Source organism: Zeus faber, assembly GCF_960531495.2.
Source record: "Zeus faber genome assembly, chromosome: 4".
In the NCBI taxonomy this organism is placed as follows: domain Eukaryota; kingdom Metazoa; phylum Chordata; class Actinopteri; order Zeiformes; family Zeidae; genus Zeus; species Zeus faber.
In genome coordinates, this window is record NC_137191.1 from 31388206 (window position 1) to 31410349 (window position 22144).

The following is a 22144-nucleotide window of genomic DNA, read 5'->3' on the forward strand; positions in this document are numbered from 1 at the left end:
TGCATGAGTCTAAAAGGCTTTTTACTAGCACTGTCCGTCAATATAACTTATAGAGCTTGTGCGTAATCACCGGGTGTCATGACAATTCACAGCATATATTTACGACCGTATGTGTATGTATGTGACAGATAATCTCTTGAACTTGGCATGCTGGGCCTGATCCGGTTCTATTAGAAGTATCCTAACATTGAGCATTTCAGAATGGGTGTGCAGAATCGGCTGAACTGGTTGAACTAGTTGGACTGAACTTCTCCTTTTTTCCCTTAATGTTTTCATGTAGAGGATATTCAGCCTCCTGTGTGCTTAGACAAGTTAATTGAACTCTCTATATCATGTACCAGTGCAAACACACACACACACACACACACACACACACACACACACACACACACACACACACACACACACACACACACACACACACACACACACACGCACATATATAAGAAAATATAAATAATATCAAGGACCTAATAAGGTGTGTAGGGCCACCCCAGTATTTGTTGTGTAGTCGGATATTGCAATGTTCTTTTAGAAGAAAGGCTCCGGTTCCCCCTGTCTTCACTCCAGATCAGAGGACATGGTGGGCGGTTGACTGCATCCTGGTGTTCATGAAACCATTCACAAATTTCTTTAGTGTCATGTATCAGAATGGGAACATCATGTCGGAACCGCAGTTGCACGGTGCACTTTACACTAATAATAATAATAACGTAATCCCTTAAGCATCTGCTAGATGTATGCCAATACCCCTCCCCCCAACCAGATAATCTATTGCAAATGAAAAACAAATGAACATAAAATAGTAGAATATCGGCTACAAATATGGATTAAAAAATGTAGAATACATCTAGAAAATGATCGAGGCTCATCTAGGCTAAAAGTATCTCAGACATGACAACCACAAAACACACAGACATGGTTGAGGTCTTGTTAGAAACGGGACATTTCAGACGGCTTGTAGTTCGAGTTTGATTAATATCGATCTACATTTGGAGCAGAAATTTGTGAAAATCTGTCGTAATTTCCACACCACCATCCAACATTATATAAGTCCGAGCTCATTCGCAACCAATGACTTGCGCCCTGTTGACTGCATAATGTTTGCTATGCAAGACAGTCAACCCGAGCAGATGTTGCATTGAATGGAAACTCGGAAAGCTGTAACTCGTTACTTGAAAACTATAATCTATAATCAGTCACAGGTGTTTTCTCACCGCAGAAAGTTTTAATAACCTTTGGAGGAACTGTCCCTTTTTTTTTTATTGTCCGCACTGCATGATCCAGGAACGATCGTAATTAGGGATGTAACAGTATACTGTTTTAAGTTATACCGCGGTATCAAGCAACCACAATTCTGAACTGTAAACCTTTCCCTGTAATATCATGCCCATGGTATAAATTTATGTTGCAAAATTGCAGATGTAAACTGTAGTTCACCTCAACTTATGTTGCCGCTGCCCGGTAGCAGACGGCCAAATGTTATAATAATCCATCCAATGATTGATTTCTCTGAGCACTGCGTTCCGCCAGAACTGCTTTAAGCCAATATTTCACAACATGGTACTTTACGTTACTTGCGCACACATGGGAGCAAGTGTAAAAAAAGATGCCAGAATGCGGCGCTTGTCGACTTGAGACTTTCAGAAATAACAAAAAATAACATGGGGTCACACACTGTCTCATGTTGATGATTTTATTGGTGCTGGGTAAGGGCAATTCCAATACCTGTAGCAATGAAGTTAATATTTTCACCACAAAAGCCATCACCTGGGATTTCTTTCCCCCCAATAGCAGCTTATTATACTTTTGATGGAAATGTATTCCCAAGGTATTTTTAGTGGTGGTTTAGTGGTCAGTTCTTAGTTCTACAAAACACCCAAAACGCTTTCTAATTTTGTCAATGTAAATTCTGATCCCTCTAGGGAATTAATACTGGAGCTGGATCATTTCATGCAGTAAATTGACAGAATCAGCAAATCAAATGAATTCAACCAAAGTTGACTTTTGGTTTTGTAGTTGTAGTTTTCTTCCCTTGACGTGCTTCTGGCTTATTACTTTATGTGCTCATTAAATACTCCAGGGAACGCTATGCAAACGCAGTTTGAGTCAATATTGCCATCAAGGAACAAAATGTGTCCTCTATCACAAGAAATGTGATTTTGTGTGTGCTTGTTTTTTACTCTTCGCTGCATAGATCCAGAAGAATGCAGTGTCCATTGTGTTTTAAATTGGTGCTTTTGTCAAACAAAAGCACCAAGCAAATCAGCAGTTATATAGATAGGACTTATTTTCTTGGAAAGTTGGCGGTCCTTTGCATTGGGAGAACAAGCTGGGCTGTGTTTGCCCCCAGTGGTAGTGTCGCCAAGTGCATGCTGGGATACCCTGGTCAATCGGGCTTCCCAAATGTCCCGAACCTTTTACTACCGCTATTGCTACCCCTTCCTCACTAGAGGAAAACAAGCAATTGCATTGTGCATATGTGTTCAAATGGGACAGCCTATCTGCTTCTTTCTTCTGTCTTTAAAACGCAACCAATAACAGCATCCATGTCAAACGGAAACCAAAGTCAACGTTTCACCGACAGAACCAATGAACAAGTGTCAACTAGGAAGTGTTCTGGTATTTCCGCTTCACTGGCTTGTTTACACCACTTCTCTCCTTTCTTTTCCAGGGACACGGGGACAGCAAATATAAGATGGTGCCCAGGCCAAAACGTCAGCAGTGCATCCGTTTAATCTCAAAAGTCCACCTCGAAAGGTATTAGTCCGGCTGCCATTTAACATGCCTTCCTGATTGTTTAGGAGGTAAGAAAGCAGCTTTGGCGTAGGGTACTCAAGAGAATTTCCCTATCACCACGAAGTGGTTTTGGGGGAAAGTTATGATTGGGTGATGCCAAAGCAGCCCGTCAGCCTTGGGGCGGCGGGGAATCAGTGCTAGCGGAGACACAAAAGCACATGTTTGACAGAGCTTGGATGCAGATATCTCAATTTTCAACCCATCTCCTCCAATACGAGACGACAGATAAGCTGCTTTGCTGTCAGCGCCCACGTGTGCCCCGCATTCAATCATATCGGTTACATTCTGCCATAAAAATCACAGCAGTGTAATCTGCTCCGTACCAACAGCAACACAGTTCCATTCGTGTATCTGGTTCTCAGACAGCAAATAAAATGGCACCTGGGCTAAAACATCTGGCATGCTCATTTTTTTATTGTTATGTGACAACCCCCACTGAAGTTAGCCCAGTCACAAATGCTGCATCTGGACATTGTAGGTGTACTTGGCTTTTTGCAAGCTTGCAAATTTTACAGCAGAGCTTGCACTCAAGTGAGTTCCAGAGAAGGCAAGGAAAGACAAGCACATACCTGTTCATCAATACCCAGTAATGCTACTTTCCAAAAGACATGTGTCTTTTGGAAAGTACTTAATTCATTCCGTGGGGGGAAAAAAAGGAGTGTGAAACCAAAGGCACAATATCTGGGTTATCCCTCCTTTAGTGATCGACTGACGCATCGTGAATATTTTGGGGCAGAGTGACAAGACATCGGGTGTACTTTAGGCATTTTTGACTTTACGCCCATTGTATTTGATTCGTTGAGTTACGGGTTTTTTTTTAGGACAGACAACATTTCAACAGCAGGGCAGTGCGTGAATCAGCATCCTTCACATTTTGGACAGCAGCTAATAGGTTCAAGGGGATAGGGGATAGGATTAGTATTTATAAAACCAACACACACTTCTTAAAATGTTGGTTCCCATCATTTGTAGCTGTCCATGGCAGAAACTTGCTGCAGCTTCTTATTGTGCTTACAGTGGGGCAAAAAGTATTTAGTCAGCCACCAATTGTGCATGTTCTCCCACTTAAAAAGAAGAGAGAGGCCTGTAATTTTCATCATAGGTATACTTCGACTATGAGAGACAGAATGGGGGGAAAGAATCCAGGAAATCACATTGTAGGATTTTTAATGAATTAATTGGTAAATTCCTCGGTAAAATAAGTATTTGGTCACCTACAAACAAGCAAAATTTCTGGCTTTCACAGACCTGTAACTTTTTCTTTAAGAGGCTCCTCTGTCCTCCACTCGTTACCTGTATTAATGGCACCTGTTTGAACTCGTTATCAGTATAAAAGACACCTGTCCACAACCTCAAACAGTCACACTCCAAACTCCACTATGGCCAAGACCAAAGAGCTGTCAAAGGACACCAGAAACAAAATTGTAGACCTGCACCAGGCTGGGAAGACTGAATCTGCAATAGGTAAGCAGCTTGTTGTGAAGAAATCAACTGTGGGAGCAATTATTAGAAAATGGAAGACATACAAGACCATTGATAATCTCCCTCGATCTGGGGCTCCACGCAAGATCTCACCCCGTGGGGTCAAAATGATCACAAGAACGGTGAGCAAACATCCCAGAACCACACGGGGGGACCTAGTGAATGACCTGCAGAGAGCTGGGACCAAAGTAACAAAGGCTACCTTCAGTAACACACTACGCCGCCAGGGACTCAAATCCTGCAGTGCCAGATGTGTCCCCCGGCTTAAGCCAGTACATGTCCAGGCCCGTCTGAAGTTTGCTAGAGAGCATTTGGATGATCCAGAAGAGGATTGGGAGAATGTCATATGGTCAGATGAAACCAAAATAGAACTTTTTGGTAAAAACTCAACTTGTCGTGTTTGGAGGAGAAAGAAAGCTGAGTTGCATCCAAAGAACACCATACCTACTGTGAAGCATGGGGTGGAAACATCATGCTTTGGGGCTGTTTTTATGCAAAGGGACCAGGACGACTGATCTGTGTAAAGGAAAGAATGAATGGGGCCATGTATCGTGAGATTTTGAGTGAAAACCTCCTTCCATCAGCAAGGGCATTGAAGATGAAGATGAAACGTGGCTGGGTCTTTCAGCATGACAATGATCCCAAACACACCGCCCGGGCAACGAAGGAGTGGCTTCGTAAGAAGCATTTCAAGGTCCTGGAGTGGCCTAGCCAGTCTCCAGATCTCAACCCCATAGAAAATCTTTGGAGGGAGTTGAAAGTCCGTGTTGCCCAGCGACAGCCCCAAAACATCACTGCTCTAGAGGAGATCTGCATGGAGGAATGGGCCAAAATACCAGCAACAGTGTGTGAAAACCTTGTGAAGACTTACAGAAAACATTTGACCTCTGTCATTGCAAACAAAGGGTATATAACAAAGTATTGAGATTAACTTTTGTTATTGACCAAATACTTTTTTTCCACCATAATTTGCAAATAAATTCTTGTGATGTGATTTTCTGGATTCTTTTTTCTCATTTTGTCTCTCATAGTTGAGGTATACCTATGATGAAAATAACAGGCCTCTCTCATCTTTTTAAGTGGGAGAACTTGCACAATTGGTGGCTGACTAAATACTTTTTTGCCCCACTGGCAAAAATCCCAATGGCGCAAACGTTCAAGCCTTAAAAAAAAAAAATATGTATATATATATATATATATATATATGTATGTACTGAATCTCCTTTTCGAAAGCAGAAAACTAAAATTATAGCAACACGTCTCATTGTATTTTTTGAGCATGTTTTGAATGAGTTACATCACATTTTATTCTCAATTACTTTTTGTAAGTGCCGCAGTGCATCCAAAGTGTAATGTTGGCTACAGCGGGTTGCCAGTAGGAACATTGTGTTTCTTGTCTCTTGGGTTAGCATAGCTGATTTATGGAAGTGCAAACAGTTAAAAAAAAAACAACAGAAAATTGAAATACCTGATGATCCAGTTTGTGATTGACCTCGCTAGTATAACATAAAGAATAAATATCTAACATAGAACATTTCTTTCAGACTTAAACATCAGCCCCGTTTGACTGGATGTACGCACAGTGAGAAGCTGTAGCAGGGTGGTGTCTCAATAGTCAAGTGTTTAGAGAGGCTGTTGCTACGAACAGTTATAAAAGATGGGAACCAAGTTTACAATGAAACCTGGGTTGAAAGGTGCCGCAGGGTTTAACCTTAACTGCCCGTATCTATTGTCTGAACAGAGATTGTCTGGGCAGCCAAAGTGGAACCCATCCGGGCCCCAACCAAACCTACTCTAAGTAAAAAAAAAAAATAAAAAAAATGAAAGTGTCAGCACAGCTTCGTTCTCCAGTGAACATGGCTGTGGCTCAAAGAGAGAGTGAGACAGTGAGAGAGAGTCGCGGGGCCCTGGCTGACATCCAAGGGGCCCATTCACTTGCACTTTCAGATCAGCTGGGCTTTTTGTGAAGTGTGCACACTATTGTCTGAGTGAACTTCACACATGGACCACCCCCCTCATCTTCTGTCCCCCTTCTTCTCCACAGAGTGGGGGAGCATCTGTGACAGCTGTAGAGGCTGTCGCCTTAACCCTCCACCCCCCTTCCCCCGGACACTGCCCAGCAACCGAGAACAAATAAAGCTGGCAAGCAGGCCCAGCTGACCCAACCACCCTCCTCCCCGACCCTCAAAGACACAGAAACTCTGCTTCTTTCCACATCACCCTGCTTCCCCCACTCCCCCAAAAAATCTCACTCTTTGTCCGCTTCAGGTCTGGTCGACACTCACTGTGTGTGTTATGTCCAGGCAAAGGCAAAGGCAAATTGGGGTTGTGCCTGGAGAGATGAGACTGTTGAGCGGCAAGCTAACTAATGTGGTAAAACTTACTCTGCATTTAAAAAAAGGGAACACTTGCTTGACACAATTTAAGTGGGCTTGTGAAAAAAATAATTAGGGTGAATTTAAAGAGTTTGCAGGGTCAGTCTCTTATAGAGGGTGGCTCTGTTGGACTGTGCAGCATGTGGATGTTTTTTTTGTAGGAAGATGAGGCGGGGCTGTCAATTCATTGTTACTGCTCAGAAGAGGCCAGATATTTACGAAGCAGCCCACAACGGCTTCCAAAACTCAGGATGACTCGTCAGGTAGTTTTCAGGCCACATGCCAGGTTACAAAAAAAATCAATAAACAGTAGCTGCCTTGTTTATTACATTTAGTCATTTAGCAGACACTTTTATCCAAAGCGACTTACAATTGTTCAAAGACCGACGGACGCAGCCATCAGGAGCAATTAGGGGTTAAGGGTCTTGCTCAAGGACACTACAGCATGCTAGCAGTAGGAGCCTGGGATCCAACCAGCAACCTTTAGATCACTAGACAACCAGCTCTACCTCCTGAGCTACCATCCCCATTTATGAAGAGGGTTAGGCCAAATGAAGCCTGTGTTTCACAGTGCAATATAACTTGAGTATTTAGCAGGACTAACAATACAAACGACAGCTCATTTGTAATTTAGGGAAGGGAGGTACTCTACTATGTAAATAAAGGTTTAATGAAAATGGTAAAAATAAATATTCAAGTTAGTGCAGACGCAATAGCAATACAACTTGAGATCAACACTCCACTCTGCTGGTGGAAACCTGCAACTGCTGTTCAATGACGTGGTTCAGTCTAGGCCAAAGATCATCATTCCTCACAGCTTACAGAAGTGGAACGCAGAAAACGGCTGGTGACGAAGGCTTATGCTGTGGGTGCAGCGCAAGTGCACTGAAGAAGCAAAAATAACACCAACACGACCAGTGGTTATCAAAGATTTCCTTCATTGTTTAATAGTAGACATTGTGCCACAAAAAAAATGTCATGTCAGCCACTTAATCACGTGCCGAGATAACAAACTCCAGCTACTCATTGTGATAGCATAGTTTCACTCGCTTCTCTACGGAATTTGCAAATCACTTCTTACATTTATGTATAAATATATACAGTTTATAGATTATTCTCGTAGCTTGGATGGTGTCTTCCTTGTTCTTTCCAGTTGTTGTGCTGTTGGTTTGAGAAACTATTAAGACCAATAAACATTGCCGACGTCACGCTTCCCAATGTAGCACATGCTTATGGTCTGTCATTTATATCAGCAGAGCAAACACAGTGTGTGTATATATATATATGTGTATGTGTGTGTGGAGATATATATATATGTATGTGTGTATATATATATATATGTGTGTGTGTGTGTGTGTGTGTGTGTGTATGTATGTATATATATATATATATATACACACACACACACACACACACACATATATATATACATATATATATATACACATATATATACATACACACACACACACATACACACATACAAACACACACAGGATTTTTTACTAATATCATACAAAGTTAATTCTCTAAAGATTAAGAGCAAGCCACCTAATGTGGGCAGACGCACCAAAGGCATTATGTAATGTAAAAACTCCGCCACAAAGGCACTGGCACATTGTTGTCCTTATTTTGTCTTTAACGGGGTGTGATGGGGGCAAAAGTGTGATGCTATGCTGGACCATGTGACATTTGGGGGCGTTTCTATCATGTACTGGGGCCCGAGAAGCCACATAATTATACAACTGCATTCCGGATGCATTAAGAGAGATAGAGGCAAAGAGAGAGAGAATGTAATCAGTTCTGCTAACATGCATAATGCTGGGATGTTGTTGTTTCTAAGCATGTGCTTCATTTTGAAGTGCTTACAAATTTGTGGTAAAGGAAGGTTCAGGCCAAAGTCATGCTGAGCGCCCGTGGACCCCCCCATAAAAACACAACCAAGTTTAGAAAAGTGACTCCGTCTACCAAATCTGAAGGAAAATAATTAGGGGGGTGGGGAAAAAAAAAAAAAAGACTATACCTGTGTTTTCTTTCATTGATTAACATTGTTCAAAATAGAAATTACAGTGGAGGAATACTTATTGAGCCTTTGTGTATGTTGATTTTTATGTACGTTTTTTGTAAAGTATGCAAAAATAAGCCAGTGAGTAGTGTAGGTGTCCTATTGTTGATCATGTTTGAAGGGTTAGGCGTGGTCACACACACACACACACACACACACACACACACACACACACACACACACACACACACACACACACACACACACACACACACACACACACACACACACACACACACACACACACACACACAGCTCTGATCAAAGTCTCCCGACTCCTATTCCTTTCCCTCTTTCTCTAGCTATCCGTGTATTCCTGTGGAGCATCCTAACGTTTAGAGACTGGTCGTGGAGGGGGGGAGGGGGTCACATGCTCTCAGCAGCAGCCCCCAGAGGAGGTGTTGACCGGCTTGCTCTGGATCTTGACGTTTGACTTCTCGGCAGTGCCGGACGTGGCGCCGGGCCCCATTCGCTTCTTGATCTCGGCGGCCATGGTCATGAAGGCCTGCTCCACATTGGTGGCGCTTTTGGCGCTGGTCTCCAGGAAGGGGATCCCCAGGTTGTCTGCAAACTCCTGATGAAAGAGACGGAGGCCAAGGGGAGCCAGCAATAAGACTTGGTGGGCAGAAATATTAGGTCGGCTGTCTGTGCGACAGCTAGCTCTGGTCAAATATTCAATTGGATGAGAGTGACGGAAGGCGAGTGACGACATGCCGTGCAACACTTTTGTTGTCTAACATCTTGAAGATACTATATGTGTTACTGGAGCAAAATATACAACAAAATAATCACATCTGAAATTACCATAACTTGATGAATAGTCTCAGACTATAGGGTTGGGTGATATGTCACATGCTCCGATGCGCTTCTCCATGCGCCCCTATATGGGATTCTTCTGGTTTTTAACCGGACGCAACCGGCAAGCTGAAGGACATTGAACTAATTTGCTGTCTTTGCAAACACAGTCTGGGACAAAGCACCGGGGTCTTACCGGCTGCAGCGCAGAGGTTCGGGTTAAAGCATTTGCTTAATTAGGCTTGGATTTTTTTTCTTTTCCATTGTCTGGGGGCGCTTTCTAAAATCTCACAACAAAGGATAAAGATTGGAGGAGTAAAATAAAATGATCAAATTGTGTAATTATCCCGAGGAAAGAAGCTGTCCCAGTCTGGGTCTCTTCTCCCTGGAGGAGGAGCCGGAGTCACTACGGGCCTCGGTAATTTGGCCATAGAAGAACAGACATCAATATCTCTCAAGCACACCTATGAGTCATTTGTAGTGGCAGGCAGTCGGAAAGTAAGAATTTATAGTATATGTAAGCCTGAAAAACAAACAAAAACAAAATGACTCCTTTTCGAACTCCACAATTTCTCCAGTGGCAACCTTGTATCCATTATACATAATTGGGGTGTTTCGTTTTATTGGAATTCAGCAGCCATTGTCATGATAATTATAACACTCCTGGGTCCCAAATAAATTGATACACATCAGGTCTCGACAGTAACTGTTGACCGGTTGCCCTGAATTTGGTGCTTTTTGGACATGCGACACGGACATGCAGGGCTTCAGGGCTCTGCAACTGCATTACAAAGAGCGTCTTGCCCCAGTGTATGACATTAACTGACAGTTTCATCTTACATTGTAGAACAAAGGACTGAATCATTGACATTTGTTAAATTGTGCTGTTAACTTGTCTAAGACTTTGCACAGGCATGTAGTAGTTGTTAACAATGTGCGGACAAAAACGACTGTTAAGATTTTTATTATCTGTGTGTGAGCATATACATGTGGGTGTAAGAGAGAGACAGGGGCTAATTGTGAACAGGCAGAGTGTGACCAGAGGAGTTCGAGTTATCACAGCTGTTGACTGTCTTGACTTGTTTCTTCCCCTCTGAACATTCACATTTTGTAAAGTATCAAATAAAATGCAAACTACAAAGAATTTTGTTCAGTTACTGTAATTAAGCTTTTAAACATTCTTTCATGTCACGTTTTCATTATTAAGCTGAAGTATAACTGCATATTATCTTAATTACACAAAATATATGACTTAAAACGGCAATCATATTTTCAGTTTCGGCAACCATGTGTAAAAGTTAGTGTTGAGCCCTGCATATTAACAGAGAATGTGAAATAATTCATTAAAATATTAAGGTACACAACACCTAACACACACACACACACACACACACACCCACACACCCACCCACCCACCAAAAATACATTGTAACGGCAATGTAGGGTAGTATCGAATATTTTTTTAAAGAAATATTAATTTTAAACATTACAGTATTAAGAGCATTGAGGAAATGTAGTGATTGAGTATACATTTTTGCACGGTGATTGGGTGTTCCGCCATTTTACGCTAAGCTTAGTTAAGCTATGGTGCATTAACGACCGTAACGGCCATCTTTAATTGTCCGGACGAGTTATGGCAATGTATGTTTTTATTTTTATTTATCTATTTATTTTTCTTAAATCAGAAAAATGCTGAAAAAACCCCCACAAATATAATATTATAGTAAAAAACAACCAAGTGGGCCATATAGTGCAGGGCTTTACATTAGCGCTTGACTGAGATGTTTTACTTGCTCGACAGTCAAATTTACTCATCCGAAATGGAAAATGTAGGCCTATTAAAAAATGCCATAACAGACAGAGTTATTGCAGCAGTTCTTGATGATTTAAGAATTAATTAAGAGTTGCATTGCAGGTTGAGAACTTTTAACTCCACTTGCAGACTAACTCTGTCCTGAATGTAATGGCATACACATACTCTGTGTTGTATGCCCAAGCATGCTGACAGCATAGGTAAAAAAAAAAAAAAAAAAAAAGAAGATTTATGAAACCCACAGGGATTTGTACAATTAGAATAATTTACGACGAATCCTTTTCAACACTACTGTAAGTGTCTGTTCTCCTCCGTCCACCACATCTGTGTCCGCTCGGTACATTCTTCTCTAATAAGACTTTTTTCCTTATTCAACTCATCATATCACAGCATCATCTTCTGTTTAACATTATTATCTTATCTTTGAAAACAAAATCCACATCGTATCCATAACGTTACCTACTCTTATGGAACGCGTACCGGCACCTCTCACAAGCTGCTGATGCTCTGTTCTGCCCTCTCAAGTGGACATATTGTAAAATGTCAGTTTTATTGAATCGGAGCGCAATATCTTTAAATTATTAGAATGCACAAGATGCAAGCTCTGGCTCCTGCGGCTCGAGCTGACGTTACATTAGAGATCACATTTATTTTTCCTTTGCCCGTTCGGACAACTGCATGAGGCTTTCCACGTGCCCAACTACAGGGTTTACATGGCCCATGCAAGCGGGCAGGGGTTAATGTCGAGCCCTGTAGTAGGCATTATGTACCTTAATATGTTAATTAATTATTTAACATTCTCTGTGAATATGTGTAGCGATTTATTTTGGACATATTTTATGGTGGTTTCATGAGAATGACTGACCTCTTTGTGGAAGACATGCATAGCCTCCTACCTTGGCTGTAGTATAGTCCACCACTTTCTTTGTTGTCAGGTCACACTTGTTGCCTACTAGGAGCTTGTTGACGTTCTCGCTGGCGTAGCGGTCGATCTCCTGTAGCCACTGTTTCACATTGTTGAACGACTCCTGACACCAGACAGTAGGGGAGGCTATTAATACCAATGTCAGTGTCTGAGGGGAAACTGAGCCAAGTTCCACTCACTCTAAGTGTTGCCGCCTTATTTTTCTAACTGTAAATGTAATGAAAAGTTGTCACCAGCAACAAAATGCAGTTTTTCGAGAGACTTATTAACATTACACAATTAGCGTCATATCAATTATGGACCAAAGTGGCCACACTTACCTTGGCCTCTTCTTTAAGCTAAAATTAAAAACCACCACACCACAGAACGTGGTCGCAATCGCCCCGTTGCACGGCACTCGGCTGAAGCTATTCTCTCAATGCCGGATTAATTGAAAGGATTCTGACGCCAATCACTTGTGTCGACTCCAAATGGTGGAAAATTTTCCTTTCATCTAACCATAAAGGATGGAATCTCTGTATGTAGTCCTTCGATTATCACGACAACCGTTCATCCAATGTACTTCACATGTGGCAGGTGTATTACGAGTGCAACTTGGACACGTGACACACATAATATTCATAAACTTTGAATAACCAAGCAACTAGCAAGTCACTTGCTCTGCGCAGCAGCGGCGCGGGGCTTCAGCGCCCTTGGTCACTTACATCCACAGTGCAGCCTGTTCCAAACAGTGCGGTAGAGGATTGCGATACCGCAAAATTTGTTTCAATCCCATCCCAAGTAATACCAGGGCCAGAACAAGCCCAAAATAAATTGTTATTATTGGTTTTGTTTTTAGAAATAGTGAATGGGGACACGCAGCAGATCACTTTCACTGATCCCTTTTCTGCCAGCGTTGCGTGTGGGCATTCACGTAACGTGCATGCGGAAAGGATGTCCCATTCACCATACAGTGACGGGCACCAAGCAAACGCAAGTGAGGAAATATTTTGAGAGAAACGGATCCCTTTTTCGGTATCGATCCTACTGACGCTAGTATGGATCTTCAAAACAAGACGTAGTATTGATTATTTTAGTATCGATCTGCCCACCCCTACAATTCAGCCCGTTCCGACCAGGCATGTTTTGAACGGGCACAGAACTAGTGTAATAAACACTAGGGATGAACAGTATTATATTAATTTCAATACCCAAATTGATATTCAACCATTGAATTACAAATATTGGAATTTGGCATGGTGGCATAGAGGGCATGATAGCATCTGGAAAGTTTAGTTCAAGTCATATTTCCCTCATTTAATAGTCATTATTTTTTATGTTGAAAGTTGCCAGCAGCAAGGGAAGTGTGACCTTTCCTGCCACGGCTTCAAAATAAGACACCTGTGATCAGACTGATGCTAGCACTTACCCAACTAGAAAACAGACACAGAATGAAGTAGAAACAGCTGTTACAATATTCAAATAATCTCAAACTGTCCTGAATAGTGTGCAGTATTGCAAAGACATCCAGCACATTATGCATTTAAATAAAGCAGATGCTGGTATTGTTGTGCAAGTTATATGTACAGAATTATATCGTTCAATTGTTTTTCATTACATTTAAGGAATTGACATTGACTATTGTATGCATTGTTGTATTTTAGTATGTGATTTATTTTGTCTATGTGATTATATCACATAAATAAAATAAATAAAATGTATAATTATTATCATCATTATTATTTTGCATTTACATTTTAATTAATGCTGTCACTCAGGGGTACTGAACCACTCCCTGAAAAGTGTTTGTGCCATCTTCAGTCTATTGGGCCACTTGGAGAATACGTCGAACCTTGGTAGGAGTTAGCACAACCCTCTGTATCTTTTAATGGATCCACAAACTGATTTTAACGCACATACTTTGTTCTTGGGAAATAAGAAAGCAAGTGATAAAAGTGTAACAAAAAATAGGAAAGGAAGGTACTGACCTGATCTGTGACATCATACACAACTATAATTCCATGAGCTCCTCTGTAGTAACTGGAAGTGATGGTACGGAAGCGCTCCTGACCAGCCGTGTCCCACTGTGCAAGCAATGTAGAAGTAGTCAGTCGGCGGTTGAGACCACAAGACCCAACAACAGAAACAGTATGATTTCTATGAAATATATCATAATAAGTCCTATTTATGTGTAAAAATGTAGTCCTATTAGGACATACTTACAATCTGAAGTTTAATAGTCTTTCCATCAAGTTCTATGGTCCTGATCTTGAAATCCACGCCGATGGTGCTGATATAGCTCTCTGTGTAGGTATCATCCTAATAAACACACGCCAATCGAGGCAGGGGAGAGTTGTAAATGTTCAGTGTTATCTGACCATGCCAGGGAAAAATCCTATATAATCACCAATTATGTAACATTAGCGTTTCTCGCACGCAACAAGAACAAAAAAATCCTGACACTTACTGCAAACCGCAGGAGGAGACATGACTTCCCGACACCAGAATCGCCGATCAGAAGCAGTTTGAATAAATAGTCACTGTGAAGGTTAAAGAAAAACTTTTTTTTTGGCTTGACAAATAGTGCAGTACCCCACTTGCTTATCGACAAAAAAAAACAAAAAACAAAAAACATAATTAATCACACCGACACCGTAACATAAGTACGGAGTAAAACATATACACTAAATTAACAAAATATACTATAATAATAATAACAGAAATATAAAACATATAATGGTATATATGTATATTTGTTTAGTATTATTTTGTATATAATATGTATATCAAATGAATACATACTATATGTAAATGTATATTCAATGTTAATTATGTATTACTTCTTTCTTACATTCCTACACCCAGTTGACAGTTGTGCCACCGACACTACGAGACGATTATTTTCCATCTACACAGAGTATTAAGTGTTTCCTTCTAGAAGGAACTTACTAACTTAAACCCCATCGCATTACCCTATGTTGCTAATACTAACTCAACTAAGCCAGCTAGCTAACGCCAATTCAAAACTCGTTCGTCGAGAACAAAACAACGTATACAAACCAGTTTTAAACTTTATTTTTAATTAGACATTAGAAATGTGTGATATTAGAAGTGAAATACCAACAACAATGACTAAGCTAAGCTAGCTGACACGGGAGACAAAGCAGCTGACGTTCATTTTGTATACAGTAAAAGACTCACTGGCTAGCGTTAGCTTAGCCATTAGCATTTTAAATCAGCTAAACTGACAGCTCGACCAAAGCTTTAAAGTCACCGAAATTGACACTTACTATTCGGGATTCATCGTGGACTACACGAGATAACAGTTTATACTAAAGATACCGCTATTTTCCGTCGTAGGTTAACCTATAAAGCTTGCTGTAATCCAGCAGAAAACACCGTTTTTGTCAAGAAACTGGCTGAACTAGTTGTCGTAACCAGAACAGCATAATAGAATCAAATATGGCCGCCCGCTCTACCAGGAAGTACCACCTCGCGGGGCTTCTGGGAGTTGTAGTTATTTTATTCGGCGTGTCAGAATATACACACACACACACACACACACACACACACACACACACACACACACACACACACACACACACACACACACACACACACACACATTTTTTCACAATACAAAGTTTATTCATTAGAAATATATTTTAAAAGTCAACCGACCCTAAAAAATGGACCTATATAAAGTTATTTCAATAAAGCTTTACAAAGTTTAATGTTTCGATCAAATTTATTTATTAAACAATTTCTTATAAAGAATTTACTAAACAATGTAAATAGGCACTGGAGCTACTGATGAAGCATAGTGACCCTTAGCACTTTTATTGCATCCTCTATTGTTAAAATCAAAATTAACCAGCTATTATGTCAAAATAAACAGACATCTTTAATTTTGGGGTCAAACTACAGCACATTTAACCTACAAAAAAATGAGTGTAATTGAAAGTGTTACCCAAGTTTACACACATCAGCGAGGAACACAAGCAGTTAGTCAATGATAGTAAAAACTAGATAAAAACTCAATAAAAGTGTGTGTCTGGTCAATGTCCAGGATAAGGCCAGATTCAACAGGTCATCAGAGCAGAGAGGATCATTGTTTGTGACCTGTCCACCCTTCAGGACCTCTATACTTCCAGGTCAAGAAGAAAGGCCAAAAAGATGATCCCCCTCAGTTACATGGATGGATGCGTTGATTCAGATATGTGTACAAGTCTTATTTCTTAGACATGTACATGGAGAGAGGACTCTGGCATGAGGATCATCACCCATCACTACAACTCACTGTTATCAATTTATTCATTCATCAAATTATTCTTATCAAACAAATGACTTGCAGTGCAATAACAATATTATTTTCATCTCAGGTTAAAACCTGTCTCCCTCTGGCTGAGGTGACCTCTGCTTGGTACTGTGTTTGTCCTTTGGCCTCCAGGATTTTGATCTGGATGATTATCTGAAAAACAGTTTGCAAATGATCCAATGATTCCCTGTGCTGTCTGAGATGGTGCACTTTTTGTCCAGAGGGGTAAAAGACTGACCACACAGTTTATCTATTAAAAAAATTAATAAATAAACAAACAAACAAAAAAAAAAAAAAAAAAAAAAAAAAATAATAATAATATATATATCTCATATGACAAAAAGATAAAGGTACTTTATTAATCCCCAAAGGGAAAATCCAGTGTTGCAGCAGCAATGACATACATGACAAAACACAAATAATTTACAAAAACTGTTTTTTAAATTACTAATATATATATATATATATATATATATATATATATATATACATACATATATATACATATATACACATATACACATATACATACACATATATATACATATATACACACACATATATATATATATATATATATATATAAATACACACATATATACACATATATTTTTATATATATATATATATACACATATATACACACACATACACACATATATACAGATACACTCACATATACATATGTGTATACCCATATACATATAAAATATCAAAATAAATAAAAATTATAAAAAATATAAATAAATAGAATAAAATAGAATTTTACTTAGTGAAAGGTAAAGCTTAAAAGTGGAAGTAAAATGTAAAGTAAAAATGTGCCTTGTGCATTGGCATTCAGAGGAGGAGTTATACATTGTAAGTGGCTATTGCGGTGGGCACGAATTATTTCGGGTTATTTTCGATTGTTTTTTTAAGTGCTTTTAATCAGTAACACACAGCCTACAGAGTGGCCTACGCTCGCTGGATTCTTCCGTATATTAAAGTTTGATAGACAAAATCTAATAAAAAAAATAGAATAGGAAATACAAAAGAATAGAAATAGAAAAGAAAACAAACGTTTCCATATCTTACAGTTAAGTCTGTAAAGTCGCCTTCTCGCCTTTCCACAAATTAACTACGCACATGTGCAATGCAGATGTTCACACAGATGTTCCGCTGCGAACGTGACACAACGGCCGTTTCTCAATACCAAGTACGCGAAGTACGCGAAGTCCGGACTTGCGGACTTGGTAGTACAGACTCCCGGGAACGGGAGGACGCAGGACGGTCATTCTGCGAAATACATTGTGGGATACTTGGCTGTCCCAAGTCTACACAAGTCACCACCGATGCATCCTCGATAAAATGGGCGCAAGTGCACATCCAGGCATTTGGACTGGACTTGACTTGATGCGTACTTTGAATTGGAACAGTACTTCGGCTGCGACTGATGACGTTTCACAAGTCCACAAGAACACAAGTACAGACAAGAACGCACATTGAGAAAGGGCCAACTTCCTGTCGACCGTGAAAGTCCGCCATTTTGTTTGCGCTCAGGTCCCTCTCATCACAGGTCGAACTGGCTTAGCAACGCCTAGGAAATACCACACCGTGGGACTTCTGGGAGTTGGATTTCTAGCTCGTGTTTTATTCGATTTTTTCCCACGGCCCGTTAGCCACCAATTTACATAAAACAATCTATCCACGTGCCAATTTGAACATTTATAATACATTTGTTATACATCCTGAGCTGTTCATCATGGCATATACACTAGCCCAATTAAAATGTCAAACAAGATATATTTTTCAAATAATAAAAATAAATATAGTTTCAGGCAGCAATGCATGGGATCCAGTTAAGTCATGATAGATACGTATTACAGGTTTCCGAGGTTCCCATATCTGTGCTCTGTGATTATATGAGGAGACATTTGGAGTGGAACAAGTGACTCTCTCCAAACGTGTCAGACCAGACATCACTGAAAATCTGATTCTTTCTTTAATCTATCTGCTTTTGCGGGGATGGGGGCCGTGACGGGCTTGGGCTGGGGGGAGTGCGAGTTCGAGTTCAAGTTGGTGTTGTAGGAAGATCCTCCTGGTCAGCTCCGGGGGGCCTCATCCCCGCTGCACGCTGCCCGGCTCCCCCGCACTCTCGGCCGGGGAGAGTGCGGGGGAAGCGGAGGAAACATCAGCGCTCCTGCTGTACAATTGGCTGTTTGTGTCACATGATTGTTTCTCTGCTGGACGATTAGCTGTTCATGTCGTGTCTTTGTAGATAGCTGAAAGCGGACTCTACTGTATATCGAAAAGAAATCTTATAAATTTGTCATCGTTATCATGGAAAATTTTATCGTGAAAATGACCAAGATAGTTTTATCGCCCAGTCCTAGTTCCTCTAAAGGTAAGAAGAACTTCCTGTGGTGCGAAGACATCTGTGAACAATTCTAGTGTTTAGGGTTTTGTAAAAGGCTCAAGCTGTCTGTCTAGGTGGCCCCTCGCAAGTGGCTGGATGCCAATGAGTTCTGAGAGCGGAAGCTCGGACTTATACAGTATAACTTCGGATGATGATGTCACAAAGCAGGCCGCTCTTGAAATTAATCAAATCGCCTCAACGTTCTTCTACTTGCGGTAAAATTACGGATGTTTTTCACAAATTTCTGCTCCAAATCTAGATCGAGTTTGATCAAACTGGAACGACAAGATGTCTGAAACGTCCTGGTTCTAACAAGACCTCAACCATGTCTGTACGTACTGCAAGTCATGTTAGAAATGTTATGTTTCCTGCTTGTTTATAATTTTGTTACGCTGGCAAATGTAGACCTACTCCTTGTCGCTCAGGTGGTGCCAAAATCTCACCAGCGGGACAAATGTGTCTGGGATCATGCATATATTAGTATAGAGATGAAAACTTGCATCAGACAATTGAGAATGAACTAAGAAGTAAGTATATGTTCCCCTCTCTTGGCCTTTTGAAACTTTATTTGGAACTGCAGTTCTCCTGCTGCAGTCCTCACTTGGGCATGAACAGAATTTTTGTTGAAATGCGATGCGGCCGGGTAAAGCCTGAAATGAGAAGGATTTGTATAGGATTCCTTTCAAAATAGTTAAGTTATAATAAATTGTACTTCTGTGGTGCCAGTGCCTTGAGGTGTTAGATACTGGCACCAGCAAATAAATGGGCAACAGCATATACACAAGTAATATGTAAAACTGGTATATTCCCAAATAAATGTTATCAGTGGCACTGGGCAGGCCTGCACTTTACTTAAACTTACTAGGTATGGGAAGGCCACGTTTTATTTAGTGCGAACCGCAGAATCACACTGTGGAACCCCTCCAAGGCAGATGTTTGGTAGAGAGGGCTCAGCTTTTTCCACATCACCAAGAACACGCTTCTTCGCTTGCACCTTCGGCAGGTTGTAAGTTGCCTTTGTTGTGAGAGGGGGAAAGAGAATAAGAAATTCATAAAAGACAATGAGTGCATAGCAGCTGAGAGTATATTGCAGGATTGTAATGAGATGACATAATTGCTATTGAATAGTTGCGTACCAGCCTTGAACCTCTTGGTGGAGGCACTTGGGGAAGAGTGGATTTTAATAGACATGCACATTCAGGATGTGGTTCAGAAGAGATGTCACCGTCTCCACTGTTTCCCCTCCAGTGAATGAACCGGATGCTGACCAGTGGAGATGATCTTTGATGCTCTTTGTCCACATGTTGACCTTCTTGCTGTCCTTCACTTTAGAAATGGAATCTACCTTCTTGGTGAGTGCTGTCAACAGTTTTAAAAGATATAATTGTTTTTTATTTCTACAGTTAATGTTAGTGTTGCACAAAATTTGCTGTGCGACCAATAATCAATAAACATCATTTCAAAATTATCCTACCTTTACATAAATGCCACACATGATAAAAGTGGCCAATATCTGGTTTGTGTTCCTCGATAAACTTCTGAACCTGGGTGTGTCGGTCTGTCACCAGGGAAGCCCCTTTGACACCAGATCTGTCTAGAAACTCCAGACCCCTGTTTCAGCCCTTCCTTTTCCGTATGGACACTGCTTCTCACTTCATTGCTCTGTGGATCATAAACAGACACACACATATCTTCAACAATCTTGTATGAAAATAGATTTATGTATTTTTGCCCTCTGCATCAGTGTATGCCTTATGAATATACCCATTAATAAATGATTTATCTACTGATCACAGTGAGGGAACTTACGGGGCTGTCGTAGCTCTTCCACAATCTCCTGACGAAGTTCACTGATCAGATCCAACAACTGGTCAGCTAACTTCAACAAGCCTTCCTCTCGCCCACAGGAGACTTGCTTCCATTGCTTGCATCCTAGGTTATGGAAATAAACACAGCAAGTAAAACAACAGGTGAACTTTAGGTAAAGGACAAAGATAATACACAGGATATAAGACTCACACCAGCCGTTTTATCACATCCTAATCACCTAGGATGTTCGAAAAGACGGTGCTAAATCTAAAGCACAGATTGGGTAGACAGCATGACCTGCTAGGCATGAGGCATCTACAACATACAGCCAGCATAACAACTACAACAGTTAGTCATTACAGCATAAAGCTGGTGATGTATCTTACCTTGTCAGAGCTGCTCAGATTGTTTCCTCATCGTCTGATGCTGCTTGTCTCGTCCACTCCCTACATGTGTTGCAATTCAAAAGAAAATTTCGCCAATCACCAAGTTTCTTCGGCTTGCCTGCTTCAGAAACTCCACCGACCCGGCCGACCCCCACTGAAAGATTCAAATGGCTTCTTCCAAAACACACGCGTCATTGCTTACGTTTCATCCACGTCATTTATTTGACGGCATACGTAGGAGTCGTGTAACAACTGCGTAGCATGTACGTACATTAATTTATGCACAACGTCAGTAATTTGTGCGCAGCCTGTCTCTTGCGTCGTTGTTCGACATCCGTGACACAGCCATCCTCATGAATATTTATGACTTCCTTGATTCAATGTCCCTCATTGGCCACAAGCAGAAACACGTCACTTTTTGACACAGGTCACTTTTTGACCTAACACATAGTTTTGTGACATTATTTCTAACACGTTATTTGCCCTTATGGCCTTCCAAACTTATGCGTTCGGCGCCCCAACCTGAACATAACAAATTGGATGATGGTGTCACAAAGGGTCCCACTGCACAAACTCATCTCGCTCCACCACCTGACCGGAGGTTTTAGAACCTTGGCGTGTCGGCGATGCGTGAACATTCCCCTACTACTGGTTTAATTTAATCGTTTTTTAACAAATTCATGCTCCAAATGTAGATTGATATGGATGAAACTCGAACCACAAGCTGTCTGTGACGTCCCGGTTCTAACGAGACCTCTGTCGTATCCGTGGGTCCAGCTAATAAATATAGCTGCAGGCAGCAATGCACGGGGTCCAGGTTAGTCATGCTAGTTATGAATTGCAGTTTTCCGACACCAATTACAAATTTCCGAGTTCCCCTGGGACACAGCATCAGTTTGAATTGTCGCTCGTCTTACCGGCACAGCTTCTGTGCGAAGCAAGCAATACACGCCAATGGAGTGTAGAACGTAGTGCACCGCCTAAAGTGACCCAATGCGAAAGC

General features: G+C 40.9%; 1 protein-coding gene across 1 annotated transcript; it reads right to left on the reverse strand.

Annotated features, from left to right (window-relative positions):
* Nucleotides 1-7574: 7574 nt before the first annotated feature.
* On the reverse strand, nt 7575-15671 carry LOC307229639 (ras-related protein ORAB-1). The gene is made up of 6 exons (XM_079999665.1): nt 15524-15671; nt 14701-14773; nt 14457-14552; nt 14222-14317; nt 12226-12357; nt 7575-9295 (listed from the first exon to the last, which is right to left on the reverse strand). The coding sequence occupies exons 1-6, from the start codon at nt 15535-15537 to the stop codon at nt 9098-9100; spliced, it is 609 nt and encodes a 202-aa protein (XP_079855791.1). The 5' UTR covers nt 15538-15671; the 3' UTR covers nt 7575-9097.
* Nucleotides 15672-22144: the final 6473 nt, after the last annotated feature.

What these genes read in the sequence shown, in the direction of transcription:
- LOC307229639 (XM_079999665.1), bottom strand. An exon ending in GTCTCCTCCTGCGGTTTGCA is followed by an intron (nt 14,553 to 14,700) that starts GTAAGTGTCAGG and finishes TGTGTTTATTAG; the next exon opens with GATGATACCTACACAGAGAG. An exon ending in TGTATGATGTCACAGATCAG is followed by an intron (nt 12,358 to 14,221) that starts GTCAGTACCTTC and finishes GTCTGGTGTCAG; the next exon opens with GAGTCGTTCAACAATGTGAA.